The 24,033-nt window shown below is 37.0% G+C and overlaps 1 protein-coding gene across 1 annotated transcript in view; it reads left to right on the top strand.

Moving 5' to 3' along the window:
- Positions 1-24,033, top strand: part of LOC100265341 (nuclear cap-binding protein subunit 1) — a 58,844-nt gene that overhangs the window by 15,937 nt on the left and 18,874 nt on the right. The window contains exons 5-10 of the mRNA XM_003632204.4: positions 3,275-3,337; positions 16,906-17,082; positions 17,662-17,793; positions 19,261-19,327; positions 19,605-19,804; positions 23,162-23,232. Coding sequence (XP_003632252.1) covers positions 3,275-3,337; positions 16,906-17,082; positions 17,662-17,793; positions 19,261-19,327; positions 19,605-19,804; positions 23,162-23,232 — 710 coding nt within the window. The remainder of the gene's footprint in view (positions 1-3,274; positions 3,338-16,905; positions 17,083-17,661; positions 17,794-19,260; positions 19,328-19,604; positions 19,805-23,161; positions 23,233-24,033) is intronic.

Raw genomic sequence — 24,033 nt, 5'->3', positions numbered from 1 at the left:
TACCAATCCCCAAACTTCTAACAATTCTATCAGACATTTCCTTCATTTTTGTCTCCTGAAAACAAACCATATCTGGCATATTGGTGATGTAATACTTGGATAGTCTTTCATGTTCCTTTTGTACAAATTTCCTTGTAAAGTGGAGGTTCTTTTTGGGTCTTTTGATCAGGCTTTGTATTTTATGAGGATGATTTCTCATCCTTCTCATAAGTTCTTTACAGTAATTAATACAACTTCTGTTTCTGATTAAAAAATAAGTATATATATTAAAAAGAGGTGCCAAAAGAGTGACCCAAATTATATAGAACTTCTTTTGAGATTTTCATGCTGATAGGATCATTAATACCATCTCAAACTCCACATTTATTGCCATTATATCTAAGCAAGAGAAGATAATTTTGATCAAGGATTTCAGACCCACTAGTTTAATGAGTGATTTATTTGTTTTTCCCCTACTAAGAAACAAAGAAACCATTTTAAATAGGGAAAAGTTTAAAATGTAAGATTAGAAATCCTTACAAGTAGAAGTAGTTATAAGAGGAAAGAAAAAAGCAAGAATGACAACATAAAAATAAGCACTGACATGTAGCCTCTTCTCACAACTGTGATGCTGCAGAGTTGATTCTCAAAAGGATGTAGTTAAAGGCAAGGGCCACATGCATATGGTCTCAATGGATAGAGGATCTCTCGTAAGGCTTGTGGTGGAAGGGTTTCCTCTCTTAATCAGGTTATCTGCTTTTGATTAGCTGCTCTAGACTCCAAGAGAAAGAGCATCCTACATATCTAAATGACTCTACCATCCTTGACAACCAATGGCAGTGGTCTTATGGTTCTCTTTTATTATGGCTTATCCACGAAAGAATCGTAACTGAATCTTCATCTGCATGATCACAGAAACACCAAGCAATTTTGCTTCTTTTTTTGAGAAGCTTGGAGAGATACTCAGAAGGCTGAATATCATGAGCAGTGAAATAGTCTTCTATAAATCTTCCATAGATCCCCTATTGTCTTCAAAGATTCTAACTTTTCTCTTTGTGGCAGACAACTCATACGGTAGCCAAGAACCCATAGAGGAGATAGCCATCATATCAACAATACTATTAGGGATCGTTTATACAGTCCCAACAAAAGGTGGTTGATACTCAAGTGTCCTTGAGCACAAAGCACATAAGTCCAGGCTTATGGATTTATATTGACTCCTAGTCCAAAGCAAATTATTGGTATTAACTTTTGTCCCCAACCAAGCCAAGGCTCTGAGTTTGAGGTGAGTTTTAGATTTCCAAACTAATGTGGTTTGAAGGAACACTGGGGAAAAACCATTTCATGAGGGAGCACAAGAAAAAGATGTGTGAAAAAAGAGAGTATTAAAATTCAGTGTCCAACATCTCTCATTCTTAGATAGGTGAAAAAACAAACTTGGTCTGAGCTGAACCCAAGTCTTGTACATTTCTTTTTTCATTTTTTTTTTTGTTTTGTTTTGTTTTGTTCTTTTTGCACATAAAGGGACTCAAACCTTAGATGCCACACCAGTGCACCCCCATACCTTACCTCCTTAAATAAGTCAAAGTGCTTTTCTGGATTCAACCCTTTTTCCTTTCTTTTCTATTTCACTTGACATCCAGGCTTGTGCCTACTGTAGTTTCATTGTTTTCTATTAGCTTGTATTGCTCCTTTTCATTCTTCTTATTTACTATGCTTGAGCTGTTTTCCTTTTTGTTAGATGCTTTCATCAATATGTGCTTCTTATTTGCCTATTAAAGATGAAAGAAATAGCTCATCAGCATTTCCAATGCTTGGCTCCAGCTTGGTCTCAACACAAATGGCTTAAACTGTGTCAGAGCCAGTTTGATTGCCACCCCTGGGTAGAAGACACGGTTTTTCCTTGTCGTTATGAGAGGTAGCATAAGATCAATGCTAAAGCTTTTACATCCTAACCTAGTTTTCCTGAAGCAGGGCCTTCCAATAAGGCAAGAATTTTTGCCTCTATGGCCATCCCCATTGAAGCAGGTTTGAAGAAGGCTCTAGCACTGTGCCTGATGATTATCTATGTGTGTGTGTGTGTGTTTGTATTGTACAACATGTACTTTATTGCATGCAATTGGTATATATCATGTACAGATTTTCAATTCTTTAAAGACGCCCTGTGGAGTGCTCAGAATAGATGCTAATCATGAATTTATGATGCCCATGGGATGTTGATAAACCTCTCTCCACTCCTCCTCTTTCCCATTACATATGATGCTTTCCTAAGAATCAACCATCTGTGAACCCCTCCTTTTTGGGCACTCTCTTACATTCAAAAAGGCGCATCTTGATGTTTTTTTTGTGTGGCTTTGGAATCTTTTTATTATCTCTACATCTGCAGTCTCTGCAAGTATAGATTCACAATGATAGCATTTCAATTATTGGGGACTAATTGAAACTTTCCTATGTACTAGGATTTAGTGGCAGACAAATTGAGACTACCTGAAGTGAAAAGTTTGTGAAGACAATAACAATTATAATTTCTTTTCCCCCAAAAAAATTGAAGTTCAGAAAGTAGGTGTGGATTTTGAATGAACCAATGCAAAGCAATAAAATGTCACTTTTCTTAAATTTGGTTTATGGAAACTCTAGTTCTCAATGCTTATGTATGTATGATATTGATGGATTTATTTCTTTGTCCCTTGATCTTTAGTATTATCTTTCATGAAATTGATTATATATTACTGGATGCTTTATTCTTGTCATATATATCTATACATAAGTCCATTTAAAGGTGTATGCCCGTTCTTTCTTATCTATTTACCAAAATTTTAAAGTATCTTATGACGTGGGATATTATATAATTCACAATATGGAAAAGTAGGAAAACTGTTGTGGACTAGATATATGAGTTGGCTACAATAAGTGGAGATTCTTTTATTGGTGGGATTAGAGATATGGAATGAGAAATTAATAACTTTTCCTCCTAAGCAAAAAAGAAAAAAAAAAAAAAACCATTAATGATAATAGTAGTTTGCCTTTGTCAGCTTGGGAAATTGTGTGATGTTTCTAATGTTGACGTCTGGTCCGCTAGGGAGAAATATATGCAAACTACCCTCGATGAACTTGGGAACCCGTGATTTAGTTTCCCACGGAGAAAAGGGCCTTACTGTTTCATATGATTGTTCATTGAGGCTACCTTGGAAACAAATAAGTTAGGGGAGGGAAATTTTTTTTAACCTTGTTTGGACTTATTCATACCATTTGAGGAGTAACCTCTCTCTCTGTCTCTCTATGTTCAATTTTCCAGGGTGCGCTGGATTCAGGAAATTGCAACAGGATTCGTATTTTGATGAGGTTTCTGACTGTTATGGTATGTATGGTATTTTTATATTGCTGTTTTTCCATCCCTGAATTATCAATTTTACGACTTGAAAAATGGTTTTGGAAGTAGGCAAAGAGTTCATTGTGAACATAAAAACTGTTTAGGATCAGTGATTTGTAGTCAAGAATAGAAAAAAAAAAAAAAAGGTAGTTCTCCTTGTTAACTCCTATTTAAGAGGAAATGTTGGAGAGAAAAGCAGGAGTGGAAAAGAGAAACTCCTATACTATTTTGATTTTTCTCCAAATTTAGAGAGATTTTTGGAGTTGAAAGAAATAAAAGAGTTTCTAATTTACCAGCCTAGCTTGTTTTTAATAAAATCTAGGGATCAAATCAACAAATTGTCAATGCAAGTACTTACTCTATAAATGTGTTTGTGGCTTTCATTGATAGTCTAAAACCGTGGATAGTTGGTTTTGGCTTTGCTTTTTTTTTTTTTTTTTTGATAAAAAACAAACAAATGTATTAAATTACGGATAAAGAAATACAAAAGGAAGATGAGGAATCCTCCCAAAATACAACCAACTAATCAAAAGTATGTTCAAACATCTAAAGTACTTAGTAAACCTATACAATAGGTAAGTACCACATGAGAATATATATATATATAAAAAAAAACTCCTAGCTCTATTATTTGAATAATTTCCTTCCAAGCAACCTCTCCTTGCTAACCCACACCTTTCGAACTACACATTGAAAACTAATCATGCGGGACCATATTAAGGGGAATGCTCATAAATGCTGTGGTGCAAGAAGCCCAAAGAAGGCAAAGAAATGAATGATATCCCAAAGAGCCTTTGAAGTCTTGGCCTTGTCTTAAAAAATCCTAGCTTTTCTTTCTCGTCAAAGAACCCAAATCAAAGTGAGACAAGCAGTTTTGCAAAGAACCTTGCCTCTAATGGAGCTTCCTAATCGCTTATAGGAGATGATCATCATATCACAAATACTCCTAGGAGGAACCCAATCCAACTTAGCTGATATGAAAAGTTTGTGTCATAACCCTATAGTCATTGGACAATGTAAGAAAATATTATCCACCATTCCTCCACTCTCCATACACAACAAGTAAACATTAGTATTAAGGGTTTTGTAGGATCTTCTCAACTCTAACATGTCATTAGTGTTTACCTTTTTGTGTGCCACAAGTCAAGTGAAGGTCTTGGGCTTAGACGAAACTTTAGATTCCTAAATCCTCCCTAGATTTTTGCAATGATTGGGAAATGAGAGAGGTGGAAGTTTTTAGAAGGCTGCAAGGTCAGGTGCTTAGAAGGGGGGATGATGATATCATGACTTGGCGCGCTTTGAAGAAAGGCCTCTTTACAATTAAATCCTTCTACTCCTCTCTAGCCTTTTTTGCAATGCTAGGGTGTTCCCTTCTGGCATAATTTGGAATCCTTGGGTCCCGAAGAGGGTTAGTTTTTTTGTTTGGGGGAGAATTCTAACTTTAGAGTAGTTAAAAAGGAGGGGCTGGTTTTTACCAAGCAGGTGCTATGTATGTAAGGGAGAGGAGGAATTAACAAATCATTTGCTTCTTCACTGTCCTAAGGCAACCATAATTTGACATCTTATTTTTGCTCTTTTTGGTGTTCAAGGGCCTTCTTCAATCAAGGATGCCATACTTAGCTGACATGGCTCCTTTTTTGGGAATAAAAGAAAAAGAGTTTGGAATGCAACTTTTTTGTGCTTACTTTGGACCTTATGGAAGGAGAGAAATAGAAGAGCCTTTGAAGATTCCAAGTTGGCGAACCAAACTATTTTACGATCCTTTTTGTATATCTTTTTAGATTAGCATGTAGGTTTTAGCTCATGGTCTTAATTAGATTTCATTGATTGGTTGGGTTGTAAGTAAGTTGATGGTGTTAGTGTTTTCCACTTTTTGGGCTTGACGCATTGCATACATCGTGTATTCCTTTGGGTGCTCCTTTAGACAATCTTAATACAATTGCTTTTACTTTAAAAAAAAAAAGATTCCTAAATAAAATTAGTTGGAAAGAACTAAACCAGATCAAATTGATTGGACAAGACTAAAAAAAATGACTTTACTATAAATACTCTTGATGGAGATAATCACTAGGCTATCGCATTTGGAATGGATGGAGATAAATACAAAGAAGTAAGAGAGGACACGAGTCTTTCAAGATTTTCCATCTCCAAATTAGAAAGGTTACGACGAAAATTAAAAGTTCTAAGAGAAAGGGTAAGTGAAGCCAAGAATAGATGAGATATGAAGGTTTTTAATTATGAAATTTTTGAATTGACTTGGGAATTGAGAACACAAAGGTTAATCCCCTCATCACAAATCTTCTCAAAAACAAATTTTTGCCTAATCATCCACTACAAAACTAGTGTACTTGATAAAATCCTAAAGGACTTGTGCAATGACCTTTCAAGGACAACGATGTGACCACATGACTATAATGTTGGCATCCTACCCATTAGAATGTGTCCTATAGATGCTTAGAATAACTTAATACCAAAGAGTAAAACTTTCCCTAGGAAACCTACATAGCCATTTCCGTAGTAAAATATGATTCCTTAGAGAAATCTTCCCAAACCCTAAATCCTTTTCTTCCTTAGACTTACACACTAGGTCCTAACTAATGAGATGGTGTCTCTTGTGCTCCCTAGTCCTTTGCAATGTCTCGATCTTTAACGCCACTAACGAAGACATCTTAAAAAAGGAGAGAAAATAGCTAGGGATATGAGACAAGCATGATTGGATAAGAGTTATTCTTTCACCTAATGATGAAAAGACTTTTTTCCACCCATCTAATCTTCGCGAAATTCTCTCATCACTGGATCCTAAAAAACACATGCCGTGGGTTCCCCCGTAGTGGGAGACCCAAATAAGGGAGAAGCCAACCAGAGGCCTTACAACCAAGCAACAAGGCCAACCTAGTGATTTGATCCTAACCCATGTTGATGCCAGGGAGAGTAGTCTTATCAAGATTTTTCTTAAGTCTAGATATGTGTCCGAAACTAACAAAATTATCTTAAAATTTTGCAAATATTTTGAATAGGCTTTAGAAAAAGATGGCGCCATCTGCAAATTGCAAATGAGACACATTAGTCTTACTCTTGCCCACAATGAAGCCTTCTAATAACCTGCTCTCCTTAGCTCTCAACAACATCCTACTTATCGCATCAACTACAATGGTAAAGAGGAAAAGGGACAATGGATCTCCTTGTCTTAGATCTCTAGTTGCTTTGACCCAATCTTTAGCATTTCCATCCATTAAGATTGCAGAAGTTGCCGAAGAGAAATAACCTTTCATCCAAGTCCTCCATCTAGAACCAAACCCCTTCCTTTCAAGTGCATGGTTTAGAAAACTTTACTCCACATGATCACAAATCTTTTCAAAAGCAATTTTGAAAACTGTCTCTTCCTCTCTAGAGCGTCTTTCCTTATCCACTATCCCATTGGCTATTAGCATTGCAAATAAGATTTGGCTTTGCTTTTGTCGGGTGGTTGTGTAGTTATATTTATTTATGTTTTGGTGCCTGTTTTATGCCACTTATTTACATAGGGTGTGCCCTTTTTTTTTGTAGATGCCTATATTAATATATTTTCCTTTTACCTATTGAAGAGAAACACCTTTTTTTTTGTTAGATTCCAATTCAAAATTAAAAAAAGGGTAAAGAAGAAGAAGGAAGAGATTTTCATTGATAAAATGTCTATGCACTTCCATGTACTTAGTGCGATCATGTTGGATGGGATTGTGTGTGATGTTAATGACTGATTTATTATCACAATATAACCTCATAGGTCCTTCCCATTTGACTTTGAGATCCTTTAAAGCAATCTTCAACCAAAGAAATTTGCAAATCCTTTACGCCATGGATATTTTGCCTCTACACTCAATTTGGGTATCACAACTTGTTTCTTACTTCTCCATGTAACTACATTACTGCCTAAGAGTGTATAGTACCCTGATGTGGATCTTTGATCTATGACTAAGCTTGCCCAATCTACAAACTATGTATGTTTCCAAACCTAGTTCTCTATTTTTCTTGAAGAGAATACCCTTCCTAGGAGTGAATTTCAAATATCGGAGAATTCTATACAATGCTTCTAGATGGCTCTCTTAGTGAATGCACAAATTGACTAACAATGGTTACGACATAGGATATATCTAGTCTAGTTTGAGATAAGTATATAAGCTTCCTAATTACTTATCAAAAAAAAAAAAAGTATTTAAGTTTCCTAATTATCCTTTGATACATTCCCCAATCAACCATTGTCTCCTTTTTATCATCACCAAGTTTGTGATTTGATTCAATTGATGTGTTCATTGGTTTACTTCCCGATTTTTTTTTTTTGAAGATCAATTACATACTTTTGTTCTGATATAAAGATACCTTTCTTCGTATGAACTAACTTGATCTCTTAGAAATACTTGAATCTTTCAATATCTTTGATCTCAAACTTTTCAGCTAGGTGTCTTTTTAGTTGTTCCATCTCTCTAGATCATCACTAGTAACTATTATGTCATCTACATAAACAATAAAAGAAGTCAGCTTTCTTGAGGTTGAGTGTTTAATAAACAGGGTATGGTCTCCTTAACTCTACTGATATTTCATTTTCAACATGACTTTAGTAAATCGCCAAAACCAAGCCTTGGGAGATTGCTTGAGTCCATATAGTCATTATTAGGTTGGCATGCATGGATGTTAGTGAGATTTCCCTCAAATTCTAGTGGAGTTTCCATATAAACCTACTCCTCCAAATCACCATGTAAGAAAGTGTTATTGACATCAAGCTGTTGTTATGACGAATTCTTGGTAATCGACCCCATATGTTTGAACACATCCCTTAGACACCAACACAACTTTAAATCTTTCTAAGTTCTGAAGAATTTCTGAATTCCTTTATTGATTTATTCGGTACACATCATACACATATATATATACACAAATGACTGAATAAGAAAATATCAATCTAGCTTGATTCTCTCCTAAAAATTAGGAAACTGAATCCTAAGGAAATATCCTAAACGATCTCTCCTTTTTTATTCCTAAAATACTTTCCTAAATTAAAACCCTAACTTTGAATGCCAAATTTCAACACTCCCCCTCAAGCTGGAGAATATATATCATATAATTCCAGCTTGCAAGTTAAGTCTTCGAAGTTAGGCTTAGGTAAAGCTTTGATGAGGATGTCTGCGGTTTGGTGCTTGGTAGGAACGTAGTTCAATTTAACCGTCTCACTAGTCACCTTCTCTGTGATGAAGTGTCTGTCAATCTCAACGTGTTTGGTCCTGTCATGATGCACGGGGTTCTTTGCTATGCTTATAGCTGCCTGATTATCACACATCATCAGAATCGGAGATGAACTCGTTTGTCCCAGTTCACTAAGAACCCTTTTTATCCAAATCCCTTCACAGATTCCCTGTGCTAGAGCTCTATACTCAGCTTCTGCACTACTTCTGGCTACAACTGATTGCTTCTTACTCCTCCAGGTAACAAGATTTCCCAGACAAAAAAACAGTATCCAGAAGTGGACCGCCTGTCAATGATGTTTCCTGCCCAATCCGCATCTAAGTATACTTCAGTGTCACGATTCTCTGTCTTTCTAAAGAATAGACCTTTCCCTGGTGTCATTTTTAAATATCTAAGAATCCTGTAGACTGCTTCCATGTGTTCCTCAGTGGGGCTGTGCATGAATTGACTTACAACACTTACTGCAAAGCCAATATCTGGTCGAGTGTGTGAGAGATAAATCAAGCGCCCGACGAGTCGTTGATATCTCCCCTTGTCTACCGGTGTATTCTCTTTCTCGATACCAAGTTTCTTCTGACTATTCATAGGAGTATCAATTGGTTTGCATCCAAGCATACCGGTCTCCTTAAGAAGATCGAGTATGTATTTTCTTTGAGAGACTAAAATTCTCTTTCTTGATCTAGCCACTTCCATACCAAGGAAATATTTCAAATTTCCAAGGTCTTTAACTTCAAACTCTTCTGACAAATACTTCTTCAAATTCTGTAATTCCTCATATCATTCCCAGATAGAATAATATCATCGACATAGACTATCAATATGGCCATTTTCCCGGCATGAGACTTCTTGACAAATAGAGTATGATCAGCCTGACCTTGTTTGTAGCCCAGCTTCAATACTGCCTTTGTGAATCTATCAAACCAGGCTCGGGGAGATTGTTTAAGGCCGTACAAGGATTTTTGGAGTTTGCAAACCTGATTCTTTGCCATACTTCCTTCGAAACCAGGTGGTATTTCCATGTAGACTTCCTCTTCTAGGTCACCATTTAGAAACGCATTTTTTATGTCCAGTTGTTGCAAGCACCAATCTTGATTGATAGCCAATGAGAGAAGAATCCTGATAGTGTTCAGTTTTGCAACAGGAGCAAAAGTCTCTTGATAGTCTATCCCATAGGATTGTGTAAACCCTCTAGCTACCAAACGAGCCTTGAATCTCTCGACTGATCCATCTGCTTTGTATTTTATGGTGAAAATCCACTTGCACCCCATGGGCCTCTTCCCAACCGGCAAATCTGTGATAGTCCATGTCCCATTCTTCTCAAGTGCATCAATCTCATCTTGTACTGCCTTCTTCCATTCTGAAATTTTGAATGCCTCTTGTATTGTGTTGGGAACCTGAGTATCATCAAGAGAAGTAGCAAATGCTCTGTAAGATGGTGATAGCCCTTCATACGTAGCATAATTCCCAATTGGATGATTTGTACATCTCCTAACACCCTTCCTCAATGCAATCGGCAGAGTAGAATCATCAATGCTGGGAATTAACACCTCTCCAGCCCTATCCTCACCTATGTTCTCTTCAGGGAGACTTGAAATGGAGTCAATATATTGGCCACATGTTGGCTGTGATCCGTGCTCTAATTCCTGTCTTTTCCTCCTCCTGATGTAAACTTGTAAGTTCTCATTAGCAAGTTGTGGGGCTATAGGTTGAATGGGCATGGGAGACTGGATGGTCACGGGAGAAGGAACATTTGTGGGCTGGGCTGATTGGACTGATGACAGCATGGGTGTGGACAACTCAGTGGGCGCGGATTGGGAAGGATTTGGTGACTCTGAGTGAGAAAAAGGTACAGCCTCAAGAAGAGACTCCCAAACTTGATGTTCATTCATGCTCTCCCCCTGAACATGAGATTTGGGATAGAAGAAGACATGTTCAAAGAAAGAGACGTCCATGGTGGTGCAAAATCTTTTGTTGGTTGGAGAATAGCATTTTTACCCTTTTTGAGTTGGAGAATACCCTAGGAAAATGCACTTATTGGCTCGAGGAGCAATTTGCTACGATTGTGAGGATACACATGAATGAATGCCGTGCAACCAAATACTTTGAGTGGTAAATCAGAAGAGGCTGCACGGGTGTGAGGGAATTTTTTTAAGAGAAGTTGACGTGGGGATTGAAAGGTAAGCACTTTGGATGGCATACGGTTAATCAAATAGGTAGCTGTGAGAATGGCTTCCCCCCAGAAATAGTTTGGAACATTAAAGGAAAACATAAGGCATCGGGCAACCTCCAAGAGATGTCTATTCTTGCGTTCAGCCACCCCATTTTGTTGTGGGGTGTCAACGCAAGAACTTATGTGGATATTGCCGTGATTTTGAAGATAAGTACTGAGACTACTAGTAAAATATTCCTTTGCATTATCTGACTTGAGGACTTGAATTTTGAAATTGAATTGATTTTGAACCATAAGATTGAAGGTTTGAAAAATGTGCCCGACCTCTGACTTTTCTTTCATAAGGAAAACCCATGTTACCCGTGTATGATCATCAACGAATGTCACAAACCATCGAGTGCCAGAAATATTTTTTATCTGTGAGGGTCCCCACACATCACTATGTACTAAAGAGAAAACAGTCGAAGGTTTGTATGGGATTTGAGGATATACTGTTCGAGTATGCTTTGCAAACTGACAAATTTCACAGTGATAAGATGCTGGATTTTTATTGATAAATAATTTGGGAAACAATTTTGCAAGGTAAACAAAGCTAGGATGACCAAGGCGATAGTGTAACATTATAATCTCACTATCTTTATTGACCTTAGATATTGACACAGAATTGAAAGACTCTAAGATACTCTAAGACTGTACGCAACTTGCTTGAGAGACTTGGTTTGAGAATTGGCCACATGGGAGGAGGTAGAGCCCGGAACACAGTTTAACACTGCCAATCATCTTCCCCGATTTCAAGTCCTGAAAAACACACGAGTTTGGATAAAATTTAGTAACACATTGGAGATCATAGGCCAATTTGCTAATGGACAAAAGATTACAATCCAAGTTTGGAACATGGAGGACAGAGTCAAGATACAAGTCTTTAGTAAGTTTTATAGAACCTATCCCGACAATTTTTGACTTTGAACCATCAGCAATATGGACGGATGAATGACCATTACTTGGCTTGTAATTTTGAAGAATGGCAACATCTCCTGTCATGTGATCAGAAGCACCTGTGTCTATTATCCACGGCTTCATTCCTCCTCGATTAGCAGTGAAGGCTATCCCGGTAGTACTGCCACTGCCAACTTGGCTTAATAGTTTCTGTAGCATCTCCATATGCTCTTTGTTGAATGGACTCGACTGGGGAACAGATGTGTTCTCAGAGTTGGCAGCCATGTGTGCTCTGCCATCTCTGTCAAACCGTGACTTTGGTTTCCAATCAGCCGGTTTGCCATGAAGCTTTCAGCAAGCCTCCTTATAATGGCCTAGTTTCTTACAATAATCACACCAAGGCCTATCCCGTTTCTGACGATCTCCACCACTACTATTAAATGACCAAGCAGCAAGGGCAGAGGCATCCAATGTTGGGGCAGGTTGCTCTTTGGATCCCATCATCACTTTCTTTCTACTTTCTTCACGCCTAACTTCTGAAAAAGCCTCCCTGAGACTTGGTAGGGGTTTAATGCCCATGATTCAGCCTCTAACATCATCCAATTCCCTGTTTAGTCCTAGGAAAAACTTGAACAATGTCTTTTGTTCCACAATTTGCCTGTATGTTGCTGCATCATCCGAACATTTCCATGAGTGAGTCTCGAATAAGTCAAGTTGCTACCAATACCTTGTGAGTGTGTTGTAATACTGACTAACTAACTGCTCTCCTTGGCGGAAGTCATGTAGGGCTAATTCAACCTGAAAAAGTTCTGAAGTATTTTCAGAACTTGAGTAAGTTTCTTTGGCTGCATCCCATATGTCCTTTGCAGTCCCAAACAGCAAGAAATTTTCACCTATGTCATTGTTTATGGAATTGATAAGCCATGACATGATCATGCTGTTTTCAATCTTCCACTTCCTGAAACTCGGTTTTGTAGTTTCTGGCATGACTGCTTCTCCAGTGAGGTACTCATCCTTTCCTTTACCGCAAATGAACAGCAACACAGATTGTGACCACTGTAAATAGTTATGGCCATTTAATTTGTGTCCTGTGATGAGAATAGGAGAGGAATCACTGCCACCAAGGTTTGGAATTTTAGAACTGCCCCCTGATTCTGATGCCGTGACGCTGGATATTTGTGATGATGCCATTCCGTATTTTGTCATGGAGATGAGGAAGAAAGCCGAATATGGTTGCTGGAAAGTGGGAAGAGGAGAAAACCAGAGATACCGGCCTAATGGAAAAGAAAAACAACCGTGGCACCACCGGAAAGGTAGAAGAACACTTCCCAAGGCACGTGCAGGGATTGGGGTTGAGAAAAAATAGCCGGAGGACGCCGGAAAAACTGTTCGGAGGGCCCGTGGAGGCAAAAGAACCCCAAAAGAGGCACGTGCAGGGCTAGGATGGCAGAAACAAGTATGAAGGGTGGCTAGTCGGCGTTAGGCGAGGCTGGAGGAGGAAGCGCGTCGCCGGAAAGTGGCTCACGCGCCCTCACACGTCGGCCGGAAAAAACGCGCGTGGCCGGCGCGTGGGTGGTTTTCTGGCTCCGGTGCTTTGGGAAAAATTGGAGATCTCCTCCAGGCGCTCCTTGCGGTGTGGGAAAAAGACGTCGCCGGAAAAGTCGCCGGCGGTGAATGTTTTCTAACGACGATTTCGGTTTTTCTCCCTTGGCTCTGAGAACAGGGACTGATGGCCGGAATGAGAGATGGCCAGAGAGAGAGATGGTCAGATTGAGAGATGGCCAGAGAGACTTGGCCGAAATGAATGATGGCCTGAATAAGAGGCGGCCAGAAGGGATTAGGGTTTCAGAAAACTGGCTCTGATATCATGAAGAATTTCTGAATTCCTTTATTGATTTATTCGGTAAACACCATACACATATATATACACAAATGACTGAATAAGAAAATATCAATCTAGCTTGATTCTCTCCTAAAAATTAGGAAACTGAATCCTAAGGAAATATCCTAAATGATCTCTCTTTTTTTATTCCTAAAATACTTTCCTAAATTAAAACCCTAACTTTGAATGCCAAATTTCAACAAGTTCCATCTGCCTTATATTTCACAGTGAACACCCACTTACTCCAAATTCATCTCTTCCCCTTAGAAAGCTCAACAGCCTCCCATGTTTGATATTTTCAAGTGCTCTCATTTCCTCATACATTGCTTTCCTCCAATTCTCATTTCTAAGTACTTCTTGGAATATTTTTGGAATATCAATGGGATTTAATTCACATAGGAAGACTTTATGAGATGGTGACAACCTATCGAATGAAATGAAGTTGGAGATACGATGTTGAGTAGTGCATTTTCTGATCCCTTTCCTAATGGCAATCAACAAATCTAAATACTCGCATACGATGATCATCATGGGGACTCTCCTACACTCTTGCCTTTCCCATATCCCAAGCTACTTCCTTTCTTTGTTTAAGATTCCAGCTTCAGTGGCTGCAAAAATAGAGAGGTTACAAAGGGACTTTCTATGGTCAGGGGTTGGGGAAGGTAAAAGAGATCATCTTGTTAGGTGGGAAGCAGTATGCAAGCCGAGGATTATAGGAGGTTTGGGGATTGGGAAAATTCCTTTAAGGAATCGTGCTCTTCTAGGGAAATGGTTGTGGAGGTTCTCTAGGGAGAGTACATCTCTTTGGCATCAAGTCATTCTTAACATATATGGGACACACTCAAATGGTTGGGATGCCAATACTATAGTCAGATGGTCACACCGCTGTCCTTGGAAGGCCATAGCACAAGGCTTTCAGGATTTTTCCAAGTATACTCGGTTTATCGTAGGAGATGGGGAAAGAATTCGCTTTTGGGAAGATTTGTGGTGGGGGGACCAAATTTTAAAAGACCAATATCCAAGACTATTTCGAGTAGTAATGGATAAAAATATTCCAATATCTTCAATCCTTGGTTCGTCTCGCCCTTTCTCATGGAACTTTAATTTCCGTCGTAATCTAACCGATTCTGAGATAGAAGATCTAGAGCGCCTCATGCACTCTCTAGATTGTATGAACTTATCCACTTCAGCTTCAGACGCGAGATCATGGTCCTTATGTTCTTCAGGTTTGTTCACAGTCAGATCTTTCTTTACAGCCCTGTCCCAAATGCCTGATTCATCTCCATTTTTCCCCACTTAGTTTGTTTGGAAATCTCAAGTCCCTTTCAAAGTTAAGGCCTTTATCTGGCTTGTGGCACATAAGAAGGTGAATACCAATGACTCGTTACAATTGAGGAGACCCCACAAAGCTATTAGCCCTGACATATGTAAGTTGTGTATGGAACAAGGAGAATCAGCAGATCATCTCTTCCTTCATTGCTCAGTTATGTTGGGGTTGTGGCACAGACTTTTTCAGCTAGCCAAGATGGATTGGGTTCCTCCGAAAAGCATTTCAGACATGATGTTCATCAATTACAAAGGATTTGGCAAGTCCAAGAGAGGGGTAATTCTATGGCAAAACGCGAGTATAGCGTTAATCTGGGTTGTGTGGCGTGAAAGAAACGCTAGGATATTTGAGGACAAGGCTAGGAATGCAGGGAATCTTTGGGATTCCATTCATTTCCTTGCGTCCCTTTGGGCGTTTTGTTCAGCGGGTTTTAAGGGCACCCCCCTTAACGTACTACAACTTGATTGGCTATCAGTGTGTTGTTCAAATAGTTCTATTGGGACGGTCTAGTGCTTTGTTATTTTTTCTTGTTGTCTAGTTTTCTTTTGGAGGGAGGATTTCTCATCCTCCTTTTGTACTTCTTTTCTATCAATATATTCTAGTGTGGTTTCCTATCAAAAAAAAAAAAAAAAAAATGATCATCATGGGTACTATCATTTTCCAGTATGTTCTTGACCTTCAAAGAAGGCAAATTAGAAGGGAACAATTCAGTACTTATTATGGGATCCGAGTCTTGGACTTGCTTTGATTTAGGTTGTGGCTGTTTCCTTCTTGAATAAATGCTTTCTTTGTAAAGGTTAAGAGGAATCGGTTGATTACATTCTCCATCATTGTGTCAAAACAAGGTTTTCATGGTGGTTTCTCTTCTCTTTGTTTGGTGTAGTTTGGGTGTTACCCTCCATGGTCAAAGAGACTCTTTTAGGTTAGCATGACTTAATCCTTAATGGAATCCTTGTTTTTCTAGACATTTGAAATCTCATTAAAATACCAAAATGTGGAAGAACATGTAGAAAAAATGTTTTTATTTTAATAGGTAAAGACCAATTATACTAACAACGCCTAACAAAAGCATACGTGATGTGCAAAAGGCACCAAGGCACCAAAACTCTCCTAATTTTCTCTCTCTAAATAGTCCAAAATAAGCACAAAGGAGCAGCCTTCCAAGCCAATATGCAGAAAAAGGATGAGAAATTCTTTGAGGGAAACAAGGATAGGAAATGAAAGCCTACAAAATAAGCTTCCAAATAGACGAAGAGAAGCTGTCCCTTTGTAAATGAGGTGTCCTTACTGCAGTATTGGCATCCCATACATTGCTATGCAATTCATTATGCACTGATGGCATTACACCATAAAGACTTGCGTTCCCTGTGGAACTGTTGCAGCAACTCACCTTGGAGAAAACCGTCCCTATTTTATGCACCTGACTCCATCCAACCATGTCATCTCGGGTCCCTTCCCCCTCACTGGACCACATGAAGTTCCTCTTGATTTTTCTGAAGTCTACAGGTTACCCAGAGAGAGAGAGAGAGAGAGACTTCTAGGCTGGGGTTTTGCATTTGGGAGCAGTGTTTGGTTGCTAATTTTGTGTTCTTGTGACATCTCTTTTTTCTTGTGCCTCTGGCTTATAAAGGATCATAATGTTGTTACATTTCCTATTACATGCTTACGTATAAAAACTTAGGCAGTGCACTTAATATTCTTAAGCAATGCCTGTGCAAGTTATCTCTCTAACAGGGATGTTCCCTTGGCAACACCTAGAAAGTTTGTATTTTGGCTGTCATCTGGAAAGTGCATGGGCAGTAAAGAAACACACACACACACACACATATATTTACATTTGTAAAATCTTCATGTGCATTCCAATGCAGTGCTTGATAGTTGTCAGGACTTTGGGGAAACAAATTATCCTCTGCATTCCAATTCTCAGCTGGTTGCTTATATGTAGTTTTTTTATTTTATATATATATATATATATATATATATATTAAACGTGGTAATTTGGTGTGGTCTTTTATTATCTACAGATGTGCAGTAAAGTTATCCAACCTGGTCCTTTAGTGGTTGTATTTGAAACATTATTATCATCGGCTGCTACAACAGTGGATGAAGAGAAAGGAAATCCCTCTTGGCAAGCATGTGCTGACTTTTATATAACTTGCATTTTGTCTTGCCTCCCTTGGGGAGGTGCAGAACTTGTTGAGGTAATGTTATTTTTGTGGTAGTTGGTAAATAATTTGTTTGTTTTCTGTCTGCATTCTTAAGAAGGATAAATTGCTTATTTCAAAAGATTCTATCTTTTTCATTGCTTCTTCTTCTTCCTCTTCTTGTTGATTAAAATGCTTCTGGATCAAATATTTATTTTCTGATGCATTCAAAAGCTGATATAATTATTGATGAGTTCTTATTGGAATTTATTAATGGTAACAATCTATTGCAAGAAACAAGAAAAGATTTGGGTGTTTGAATCATCAAACATCTAGAGAACAAGTTGATTTATTGCATGATAGCATGCTTATGGAACGGTAGGGTCTATTGATATGGTGTTGCCTGCCTCTCTACTGGTAGTTGGCTCATTCTTTTGGGTTCTGCTTACATCATTCCTGAAGGGTGCTGGAAACTGAATGTTTTCATTAGTGGTTTAATTTTGAGGCTGCTCTTCCCTTTTTTCACCTCTACTCCAAATTCATATTCTGTATGGTCTCATCGTTTTAGTTATTGATGCATTTAAATACAAATCTGTTAGCTCTCTCCATTTGGTGACAAAGCATATCTATGTGCAGCAAGTTCCTGAGGAGATTGAGAGAGTAATGGTTGGTGTAGAAGCCTATTTAAGCATTAGAAGGCACATTTCTGACATTGGTTTATCCTTTTTTGAGGATGATGATGAAACTGAGAAAAATCCTGATGAAAAGGTATGATACCCCAAAAATAAAATTCCATTGTTCTATTGATATTAGTTGCTTTGATTTTTGTGTAGTTGTTCCAATGTTTCCTTTTCAAATGAAATTTTGGATGTTTGCTAGCTGCATCCACAACACTGCCCCTACTGGAACAGCAATCTAAGCACTGTAGCATTCCTTGTCGTGTGTTTACAAGTAACTTAGAAACTTGTTTGTTGTTGTGGTCCTGTGGATGGTTGACTGTTAATGCCGGTTGGGCATGCAAGTATGGAGTCATGATGCTGGCTTTGTTAGTTCTAATGATGGTTGTTTGATGCAGCTGGACGCTTATGCATTTGTGTTGGTTTTGGATCACGGGTTTTGTGGCAGCAATGGGTTGATCGTATTGCACATTGTTAAATTGATGTCATAGATGTGATCAAAGCACAAGAAGTCACTGTTATATGGAAAGAATTGATATTAATAACTACAGGAATAGACTAATAGTTTTGAGGGTGACTTTGATGAGGATGCATCTCAAAGGTCTTTTTAAGAAAGAAATGAAAGGAAATAAAGAATCCTAAATGACTCTATCAAGGGTGTTTAGGTAATTTCGTATTTTTAGGTTCTCTATTATTCTAATGAGTTAGTAGTAAGTTGAGTTTTAGTTAGAATTTGGAAAGTTTTAGAATTCTCCTTAAAAGAAGTTTTTAACTTTTTATTTTCTAAATTAATCTCTTTTTTTAAAAGTTCCTATTTTGAGTCTTTAGAATCTAAAGGTCTTCTTATTCGAAACTTTATTAGAAGTTTCTATAAAATAAGTTTCTAATTGTAAAAATAATGTTTCTAATTTCTTTTAATCTCTTTTCAAAGATTTAATGGTTTTAGGAAAAAAGTAAAAATCCTAATTAGCTACCACATAGGTTAGGTTCACTTTCTCATAATTCTATTCAAATTCCAAGGTTTTCGAAAGCTTGTAAATGAGGCTAATTGGCATAAAACGTGATTAAGTATTTATGTTCAATAATATTAAGCTTGTCTTTGCATACCTTGTAATTCTCAATAGTGAGATTGTTAATTTTTTTCTAGGTGAAATTTATAGAATAGAAGGCCTTAGTGAGATTCTAAGATTTCTATCTCGTCTTTTTTATCTTTCTCTCTATTTCTTATTTTACTTTTCCTTGCTACCATAATTTTTATTCCTCATTTCTTTCCTTAAACCCTAAAAGGTTAAAGCCCTAGCCTACCTAGTTTAATATTTGTATTATTAATTTTTTATCATTTCTCAAAGTTTCATCCAAAATTTCCATTTTTTTGGTTAATTTCTATGTTTTTTTTGTTACTTTTTACCAAAATTTCTGTCAATATCAATATTTTCATCAATATCTCCTTAACCATGTCATCTATCAAATTAAAAACTTATTGGTGGACAACTTTTTACCTTTGAACTATCCATGTGGCTGCTTTCATGCCTAACTTTGCCTTTGAATTTTTCTTCAGGATTTTCTAGAAGATTTATGGGGCAGGATACAAGTTTTATCTAGCAATGGGTGGAAACTTGATAGTGGTAATATTACTTTTTGCCTTCATATTTTACTTTGGTTCATTCCTTCTCATAAAAGAAAGGAAACTTCATCCTGCAACACTATAAGGGGGAATAATGCGCTATTTTAATTGATGTGAACAAATTTGGAATGTTTAGTTTTCTATCATATGTTTATTACACTTGCCTTGTGTATCTCTTCTTCCATTATGTGGTTTGTGTTGGTTATTTTGTCGTATTAGTTTTTTACTTTATGTCGTTTCCATTGCTTGATCCATATTCTGCTTTTTTTACTTGCTAGTTCCCAGACCTCATCTTTCATTTGAAGCTCAGCTGGTTGCTGGAAAGTCTCATGATTTTGGGCCTCTAAGCTGCCCTGAGCTACCTGATCCACCGTCAACACTTTCTGGAATCACTTGTGGTAAACAAAAGCATGATGCAGAGTTGAAGTATCCTCAAAGGATTCGCAGGCTTAATATATTTCCTGCAAATAAAATTGAGGTATTTTACTCTTTCAAGACTTAACGCTAGTATACCTTTTGAAGTGTTGTTTTCACTCTTCAGGTTCATTGTTTGCATGCAAATTCTCATTTTGTTAACCCTGTGGACTTTGTGGTACTATGCATATCATTATCTCCTTTGCCAATGTTATTGCTATTGTCTTCCTATGCCTTTTCTTTCAGCTGGACTAGCTCTATGAATATCTTAAGCTTCATGTCCCCAAAATGCATATAACCTTTCTAAACTGAATGTAGCGTGGAAGGATTTAGTTGATTTGTAGAAATGCAAGTTTTAGCTGACTTTCTGGAGGGAGCTTCGCGTAACAATTAAGCATCATTGAAGTTGTGCCTCCAGCTTTCTTGAATCTGTTGTGTGCATTGATACCTTAAACATGCATATGTTGATTGAACTTTTCTGTCAAAGGGGTTGATTTGTCTGTGTTCTGGTAAGGGTAAAATGGTCCTTGAAAGAGTGCTGCTTATCTCATTGTTAAAATTGCAGCATGTCTCTGACCCAAACTTTCATGATATTTTATAACCACAGATGCTGATTTATCTCACAATATACTGTGTTCACTTGTTAGTTTTCATTTTTTCTTTTTCTTTTTTGCCTTATTGAAAGGGAATTCTAAAAAATTGCATAAAGTTTCGTGAAGAACCTGTTTATATTGTTGCTTTGTTGGCTTAATATGCATGAGCATCACATGATGTCACAGAAATGATACTGTTGCCATGAATTAAATGTGAAATCTACAATTTTGAATCTATATTTATTCAGTTAAGAGGCTCTCTTATTTAACCTTGGTGCTTTTAAATTGTAGTTGTGGAGATTCAGTGAGAACATGGATTTTTCTTTTGTTTCTAAAATTTTTTGCCTGGCTTTTTGAATTGAACTTTCAAAATGCTGGGATCTGTTATTGACCATTTCTTTACTTGGTTGATTAAGCTTGAAAGAAACCTCTAAAGTGCCAGTGCAGATTGTAATTTATTTTTTAACATTATATTTTAATGCATAGACTTAATAACAACATTGGTGTGATATTTTTTAATTTTGGGAAAACAACTACTCATTGGTTCTATGAATGGCAGTTAGTATTAGGTGTAATTAACTGTACACTTTTTAGATGATGAGATAATTGAATTAAAAGTTATATGATCTATTATATGTCACCTAGAGGGGGTGAATAGGTGTTTGAACCCTTTTTAGCCCAAAAATAAAAACTTGAATTATTTAACTCTCTTTTTAGATTAGGGATACCCAAAGAGCAATCAACACATAAGAGACAGTTTTTATGTGGAAAGCCATGCACACAACGTGCAGATGTAAAAACCATGGGGTCGGAGACTTCAAATCTGCAATCCACTATATAAAAGTACAGTACACAGTTTTACTTGGTGGAAACTATCCCTAAGACTTACTCTTTAGTACCTATATTGCACTTCACATCCGTGACGTAACACCTCATGTGCTCCCAGTAGATGTCACCTCAGCGCCTGAGAGGATGTAGATCTCCTTCACAACCTAGTAAAAGCGAATATGAACTTCTTTGAGAGTTTTGGGAACAAGAAGACAAATTAGGTTTTTTTAACTTAGAAGCATCATATCAAAAACCTTTTTAGGCAAGGTATTTATAGGCCCAGGGACCCAATGGACTGGATTTAGATAACTCCTGAAAATAAGCCTTCTAAAAATGCAAAAGATGGATCTCCAGAATTCTGCCATTGGTGCTCGAGTGCCCTTAGAGAGCTTTAGCGCGCGAGGAGGCTTTCGAAAACAATTTGAAATTCTTTTAACTCAATTTTAAAAACCTTGGTCCCCACCATGCCTAATAACCACTAATTTGCCTTTCCTAGACCTTTCTTTCCTTACCTATGTCATCCCGGTTGATTACGCAACAATCTTGAGTCTTCAATGGAGAGTAAGACACAATTTAGGAAGATCCTAAGGTAGAATGAATGAAACAAAATTGCCAATCTTAAGATACATAGCCTAATGCACCAATAGAATCAAACACAAACCAATGATAATTCCGTTCTACTTGGCCCTTGAGGCGTGGCTCAACGGGTAAAGGGTGGGGAGGGTTTGTCAAAGGTTCTAGGTTCAAGTCCCAGTGGGTACAAAAGTTTATTTATAAAAAATGGGGATAATTCAATTCAACTCATGAAAACCTTCACAGCTATTTTGGTTGGCTACAAGGATCCTTTTCTGATATCCAGCCCTATTAGAGCCACGTTTTCCATTGAATCCTTGGCAATCTTGTTGTTTCTCACTACCTGTAAGTGAATCTTTTTTAGCCCACCTCTTGTCATTTTAGTGCCTGACATAAATCTAATCACCCTTGTAATGGCACTTCTATTATTAGCCTGCTGTGATTTATTACAAAGAATAATTTACTTGTTAGTTTGAATAGCTGTTTTACCCAAAAAAATTCTATTTGAGAATTTGACAAAAAAAATTTCAAGTTACATTTGAGAACATGTCTTAATTGATCAAAATATTTTAACCTTACCCTTTTAGTAGTACACCATCTCTGTAATTGCTGATCTGTTTAGTATATTCTGAAAAATTGAAGTATTATGATTATGAATATACCTTTTTTTTTTTTTTTTTTTTTTTGAAAGTCTGGTAGAGCATAATCTGGTTCCTTTCCTTTAGAGATGTTTGATAAAGTTCAACCTTTGACCTCATTACTTTTATAGGCTGTAAACATCTCAAATACATTTTTCTTATGCATGGAAGATGAGACAATGAACTGAATTGGATGCTAATTGAATCCTGTTATTTTAAAGTTCACCATACATCACATTTATTTATTCTTTATTTTTATTGTCATACCGAGGGTCATTATTGTACTATTTAATTGCATCGTTGTTTTCAAGTATGCAGCCTTGCAACAGGATATTTTTTAAAAATTAATAAAGATTTCAGAAGTAATAGGAGGTTTTGGTCTGACATTATATCATTTAGTAGGCTGATAAGAAATTCTTATTTATTTGATTACTGTTTTGTGTTTATGCAATTTCAGTACTCCCTTTGGTACATTGTCTGTGTTTATTCTAACAATGACTTTTAGTAATTGTTTTAGTGAGAACTAGAATTTGTTATAACATTCTTACTTAGTTTGCATTTCAAATATTTAGTAATATGAAGTTATTCAGGAGCTCTATTGGTATGTCAAGTTCAGTCCTGATTCTTTAGCAATTCTGCTAGTAAGGTTTGGGCTCATGTAAAGTTTGAAGAAGTGCATATGTTAAGTCTTTTGCATTTTAATTTGGTTATTGATCGTCAGTGGAGTCTATTTTGTTTGTTCTTTCCTTTAGGTGCCCATCCTCACCTTTTCTTTTCTTTTGATGGCAGGATCTACAACCTATAGATCGTTTCATTGCAGAAGAGTATTTGCTCGATGTGCTTTTCTTCTTCAATGGCTGGTTTGTAAACTTCATTGACTTTTATTTGTGAAGTTAGATTAGTGTCACACACTCATTGTGTAATGACTGTTATGAATGTTAGACTGAGTAAGCCCACTTCCTTTCATATCTTTTTTATGCGGTCGAAAGTTTGTTAACAAAATGACGCAATAGATTTGAATGGGGAAATGGTGTTAACTTTGATGTGTATTTATGCTCCTTTGTGTTTGCTTTGGACCACTTGGAAAGATAAAAATTTAAGGTTTTTCGAGAATGTGGAGCATTCAGATCAAGAGCTTAAAATCTCCCTTATGTGTAATTTTTTGGAGTGGGATAGAGGAGAGGAGTAATCTATGTCTATGTTAGACTTAGTTGATTGGTTAAGCTGCAAGTGAAGATAGGGTTTGGTCTTTTTTTTTTCTTCTCATTGGTCTTTGCCTTTTGACTTCCCTTACACTTTGGTGTGCCCCTTTGCTAGGTGCTTTTAATATGTTTTTTTGCTTATTAAAAAAAATGTCTTTATGTTGGGATCTCCTTGAAAGCATAATTACTGATTTGATTGACGATAAATTGTATAATATGAGTTTGATTTTTCTGGTCAAATTTATTTATCATATATTTTTGCTTGTTAGTCTATATGGTTTGTTTGTTTTTTTTTTTTTAATTATTATTATTATTATTATTATTATTATTATTATCATTTTCTATTTTTTTGGTCAATTGGAGGGTGGGGGTGGAATTTGGTGTTATGGTTTGTTTTTATGGCGGCATGGAATGCTTTCTTGATGTGTCATTTGCAAAGTCAATAACATTCATTGGATG

The sequence above is a fragment of the Vitis vinifera genome, chromosome 6, assembly GCF_030704535.1.
Source record: "Vitis vinifera cultivar Pinot Noir 40024 chromosome 6, ASM3070453v1".
NCBI lineage: Eukaryota > Viridiplantae > Streptophyta > Magnoliopsida > Vitales > Vitaceae > Vitis > Vitis vinifera.
This window is presented reverse-complemented; position numbering and strand designations above follow the sequence as displayed.